We start from the raw sequence: 6,000 nt of genomic DNA on the forward strand, positions 1-6,000 counted from the left end.
CAGCTCCACACAAAAGGCTGTGGTTCTGTTTTAAATCTGTGAAAAATGAAGTCAGTTGTGACCATTCTGAGGATTTAACTGGGAGTTGTTGGCTCAGGAACTGTGGAAGTTTTGCCCTTGACTGCCCTGCTCATGGCTCAAATTGGGTTTTATGGGACAGTCTGTGCAGCTCAGTTGGATAAATTTGTGATTTTTGAAATTTGTGTTGAAAGWCTCTTGGATCAATTCTGCACCCCTCAGCATGCCAATTTTAAATTGATGATTCCCTACACCTCTGCTGATCTTTTTCATGAATGAATATACAAATATCAGTAAAAGTAAGTGCAGCATGAAATAGTTTTTCTCCCTCACCCTCTTAAAAATGTTTTCAGTAACTGAACCAGATGCTGGCTGAGTTCACAGTTACCATTAGAAATGTAATAACCATTAATATTTTGATCCTCTTGTTTTCCTATTTGCCCAACTGTCTCTGAGTACTTGTCAAAAAAATACTTTGTTTCAGCTGGAAGGCTTCTTAGTGATCTTTTTATTAGCTATGTAATATGTTATGGCTACACAAAAATAAAGAGAAAAATGGGGAGGAGGTGAAAGGAATATTGAAATCACTTGGTTTTAATATTATTTTAGCTGTTCTTTCTCTGTAGCTTCATCAGCTCAGAGGATACTCTGAGACTTGACTTGTAATTATTGAAGCCTAGACATGCTGCTTAAAAAAATGCATTGTTTAGTTTGTGTGTACCTGTGCAGCATAAATAGCACTGCCAGTGCTCCTAGGGATGTGTTTTGAGACATAAATACTTTAATCTACTTTTTTTTTCCCATAATGCTGAGAGTATGAGTCTGGGTTGAAATTAAATGTCTGTCACTTTGGTAAGAAGAGAAAGGGGGAACCAGTGGCTCATTTTTCTGGTCATTTTTTGATTGTTTTGTATTCTAGACAGAAACCCCAAATATGGTGAATGAGAAAGGGAAGGCACAAAGAACAAAGCTTGATAATTTATTACAGTGAAGAATGTACTTCACTGTATTTTGAGTGGCAAGATCCTTGTGTTAAAGTTGGGGTGTCTTATTCAGATCTGGGAATTTAACTCAGTGATTCTCATGGGTCTCTTCCACCTCGTGAGACTCTGTGATTCTACATCTACCTGCCCTGTAGAGCAAGGACTTAGAATTGGTTCTCAGCTTAGGTCTCTGTTACACAAAGAGGGTATTTTTTCAAAGTTGAGAAAAGTATTTTGCTGCCTTGCATCTGACAAAGAAGTTTCCATTTGCTTTGATGCCCTGATAGATTGCCTTTAATAAATTATTTGGGCACTTTTTTGATTGTTTGGGCTTACGAATGGTATTGTGATGAATAGAATAATAATTTCCAAGCTTAAACTTTGTCTTTTTGCTGAGATGCAGAAACCATTGGATGAGTATTTTATTGTTTGAATTGTGGTGTATATAACTGGCCAAAGACTCCAGCCAGCTTCCTTCAAGCATGTGAGTAAAAGTGTGCAGAAATGATGGGAAGTGTCATCGTTGAGTTAGGAAAAACACTGCAGAACAATGTGCAATTATTTTGTGACAATTTGTATCTATCAGTGAATAGGACCATGTTCATCTGCAAGTAAAAGTAACCATCACCATTTGGAATAAATGTAGATATTGCTTTTACAGCACCAGTAAAACTTGCCTTGTTTTTTCCTTTAGGTTCCTGATTGTGACAGAACATTTGCTGAAATGTCCAGAACTGGTAAAAGCCCTCTATGCCAAACTGAGCAATCAAGAAAGGTAACCCCAAAAACCAACGTGGCTTTTTGTATTTAGCATTCCTTATAGAGTATCCTGTTCACATGATTGAAAAACCATGTGGTTTCATAGTTGGCACAAAATCTCTAAATACACGTTTCTATGTCAGTAATGGTTTTAAATTGGTCGGTTAACATTACAGCTCAGCCACAACTGGCAGTGATTTATGTAGGGTTGCAGAATCCAGGTTGGCGCCATTGCTTGGTAAAGAAATACTTCATACAAAAAAAAAAGGACAGGATTTCATGCCTGGGCCTTGATTTTATAAAAGAACCACACCCTACAGAGTTTTACAGCTCAATTGGAAACGTCCTCAGCTCTTCATACTTCTGCTGTTATGTCAAGAAATTAAGAGGAAACCTTTACAAAAGCTGGAAGTGTGTCTAATACTGGTCAGCAGAACCTACAAAACTGATGAGCAGATGCCCATGATTACTTAATCCTTAATGTTTCCAGTGTTTAACAGAAGGAGAACACTTCTTCTTTCACCTGGAAGAAACACTGATAGTTTCCTTGTAGTGTTTGAATAAATGTGTGCTGAATTGATGGGAAATGGCCACTGCTATAATGGAAAAATTCCCATTGCTTTAATAGAGAATTGAGGAAGATTTTAAAAAGATACTTTGTTAAGACAATCAAATTTTGGGAATTCTGCTAGAATTCTATGTCTCCTACAACTGCTTGAGGATTTTGTGGTCTTGTTTATGTGTTTAATGTGGCCACTTTGTTCTGCATCCACCCAGGGAAGTTGCAAGTTCCCTCTCTAGTTTTTGCAGGTGAATGACAAAACACTGCACAAAACAGTGCCTTAGTGTGATTTTAGTCTGTGTTTTGTAATTTTAGTCTGTGTTTTGTATTGTTTCCAGTGTTACCACAAGTGAGGGAACAGGCATTGATTGGAGATTATAAGAAAATTAAAGGGATGTCAGGCAAAGAAAGAATGTGCAATAGGTTTGAACTTTAGATAAAATACCATTATTGTATAGGGATGGAATGGGAATGACAAGGAGGGAAATACTGTTTTCCTCTGTAATTCAGAGTGACCAAATGGTCACAAATCTGAGCCATGTGCCTGCAGGTGGGTGCTGAGTAACTGCTTGAAGCAAATGAGCTGCACTGAATTCTTTTGGGGAATATCATGAATGGCAGTTTGCATATTTTTGTAATGCCTTTGGGGATAGCAGGGCTGGGTTAAGTTGTGTGTTTGTACTTAAAGCAGTAGATATAATCAGTTTCTAGAAAGGTCTCAGTATACTACAAATAGTGATTGGATTCCTCACATCGGTGATCACAGGTGGGATCAGAGCATGTCCACTGAATTTATTATCAATCCCAAAAGTTCTGCCAATCAAGTAAACTCCATTATGATTTTGGTACTGCTTAATTTACTGACAAACATGTGGAAGTGATGTAGAAATAGTCTATCCTGGCACTTACCTCATCCCATGAACCCTCCATGAAGTTTTCTCTCCCCTGTCCAGCTATTGGGGGCAGGGAAGGGAAGTGAGAGAGCAGCTTTGGTGGGTGCCTGGAATCTGTTCAGGGTCAACCCACTGCAGTGGGGGAATAATTCCTGTGTTCAAATCTCTGAATTGTTAGCTGAGCACATTCTTGAAAGACTCCAAACCTGGTGGATCCTAAGTGTAGGTTTTGTATGGGATGCCAAAAGGGAAAGCCTTTGGTCAGTGCAGGGTTCTGTGGAGCTGTTGGAGATGGGCAGAGTGTGACTGATAACCCACTGTAACCTGCACAGCAAACTGAGCAGAGCCCTGAGAGGCTGCTCCATCCTTCTGCCCTCACCCAAATGTGCCCAAAGTGCTGCCGTGCTGAAAAACCTTTTTGTCCTCCTTCAGATAATAGTTTAATGCAGCTGTATTAATGACACTGAGAGCTGGGACTGAGTAGCTGTTTTGTGATTAATAGAGGTGCGTTCTTGGAGGTTAAGAAAGCAGTGACCGAGCTTTTTCCACAGAAAAAAGACATTTCTCTTCCTCTTCTGACAACCTGCTTGGTAAATTTAAAAGAAAAAAGCATTTGAACTATTCCACATGTTTAAATGTCAGTCCTTCCATCTGAATTGCAAATATTTCAGTGAAAGAAATCCCTGGGCTGGCTTTTGAATTCATTCAGTAAATAGTGTCCTTTCAGGCTGAAAGAATGACAGTGGCACTTCCCCATCCCCTGTGCACTGGGCTGGAGCAGGAGGGGCTGCTCCAATATGAAAGGATATTGGAAATAAAATTATATTAAAGCTGTTGAAAAACCCAGCCCAAGTAGTTTTTATAGAGCAGCTTCATTATTTATCCACTTACTTGTCATTATTTATCCACTTACTTACTTACTTACTTACTTATCTGACTGAGTATGAGTGACTAACTTGGATTTGCTTAGTCCATCTCGTAGCAATTATAAAATTACTGTAAAGAACAGAGTGTGCAGATGGTTTTTTATTTTCACCATTTGGGGTTGTGGGGGAGAGTTAGTAAAGGACTGTGGGTAAGGCAAGGACTGTGAAAACCTGTATTTTTCAAACAGAAGCTGTCAAATACTCTTTGTTTATTTTGCAATGCTTGACAGCAGCTTTTAAGAGCTGCTTTGCTGGAAACTTTAGGCATGGGGAATATACAATCACCGTAATGTTTTCTTAGGACATAAGAAATTAGAAGATTGAAATAGGCTTGAGAAAAATATTGACTGTCTGGCTAGACTGTATTAATTGAATGGTGAATTAAATTAATTCTGTATTAAAAAAAAAAAGCAGCAGACAGAGACTGATTGCCAGTATTCATGAGGCTTGTTAATTTTTTTAAATCTTCTCTGTTGCTAGCATGATAATTGTTTTCATCATTTTTAACCACTGTATCTTCTTATTCTGCTGATAATGCTATGTGGCTCAGTGAATTTAACAAGTTGTTTTCTGCCTCCAGAGTTACTTTGTTAGAGCTGCTGATGGTGAAAGTCAATGACAAGAACTCAGTTAGCAGTGAGGAAATGGATGTGTTTGTTCAACACGCTGAGTTCCTTGCAGGCTGTTTCCAAGAGAATTGTGGAGCTGTGCTCAAGTTAACTGCTGCAGCAGATGCAGAAAATGAGGTAAGAGTGATTAAAAACCATGTAAGTACTAGGAATTGAAGTGATAAATCCTCAATGGCACTGTTGCTCCAGGGGGCATTCATAACATAAAATACATAACAATATCTTTTCCATTTTATTTTGGGAAAGCAGTGGCAGACTGCATTGTAGAGTCTGTAGGACAGCAGCTGACTTTTTCCTTTGATGGTGGCAAAAGATACTTGAAAATAAATCTACTTCATTGTTAAATATTTCAGAACTTTAAAAATGTTTTAATTGTCACATGTTTGGATGTTTTATTATCTTACTAAGGATCGCTTTGGTAATTTATTTGAGTTGTGAATTGTAATTTATTCAAATTTAGAGGGGCATGTAGTGACAGGACAAGGGGGGAATGGCTTCACATTGACAGAGTAGATGTGGATTTTAGATTTAGGAGGAAATTCTCCCCTGTGAGGGTGGGAGGCCCTGGCACAGGGTGCCCAGAGAAGCTGTGGCTGCCCCTGGATTCAGTTCAGGATATTTTGTGATTCTGTGATGATCCCATGATTCAAATATACATCAAAATAAAAATATTTATCCTGTTTATAAGTGGGAAGCAGTAATATATATATAGTCAGAATAATTTCATTGTTAATGCAAAATTAATGTGCAATAGTTTCACTTCTAGAAACTACAGAGAAGAAGCATCATAAATAATATATTACCAAGTAAAAAAACATTGATCTTAAATGCTTTCATATGAAAACATTATAAGGTGTTGTACTTGCTTGGGTCTTTTTTGTTTAAATAAGCCACACAAATTATAAACATATGTTGAGAGGTGTTATGAAAAAATACCATAAATCACTTTATGGTAGTTGGATGTGATAAAAAAGCCAAAACACAAACCAACAAGAACACAATCTCTTTTTGTATGTCCAAAAAACACAGCCTCCCCACTGCCCCAGCTGTTTATTCTAAGTTATGTTAGATAACTTAACTGTCTCCTTCTGGAAAAGGTTGGCAGAAAGAGGACATACATTGTGACAATTGCATCTTTTTTTTTTTTTTTTTTAATCATTTGGTTACTTCCCAAACCACTTTCTGTGGTTTCAGTTCATGGGAAAAACCATTTGTTTGCACCCAGCAGAA

At 37.9% G+C, this 6,000-nt stretch overlaps 1 protein-coding gene across 1 annotated transcript in view; it reads left to right on the forward strand.

Moving 5' to 3' along the window:
• The window catches only part of LOC130583169 (ataxin-10-like), a gene marked incomplete at its 3' end in the record, with an annotated part of 29,742 nt that extends 24,855 nt beyond the window's left edge, over window positions 1-4,887 (forward strand). Inside the window, 2 exon segments of the mRNA XM_057382337.1 lie at window positions 1,696-1,776; window positions 4,722-4,887. Of these exon segments, the coding sequence (XP_057238320.1) occupies window positions 1,696-1,776; window positions 4,722-4,887 (247 nt within the window).
• Between the last annotated feature and the right edge of the window lie 1,113 nt (window positions 4,888-6,000).

The sequence above is a fragment of the Malurus melanocephalus genome, unplaced genomic scaffold, assembly GCF_030028575.1.
Source record: "Malurus melanocephalus ecotype Western Australia unplaced genomic scaffold, MMel_1.1 scaffold_564, whole genome shotgun sequence".
NCBI lineage: Eukaryota > Metazoa > Chordata > Aves > Passeriformes > Maluridae > Malurus > Malurus melanocephalus.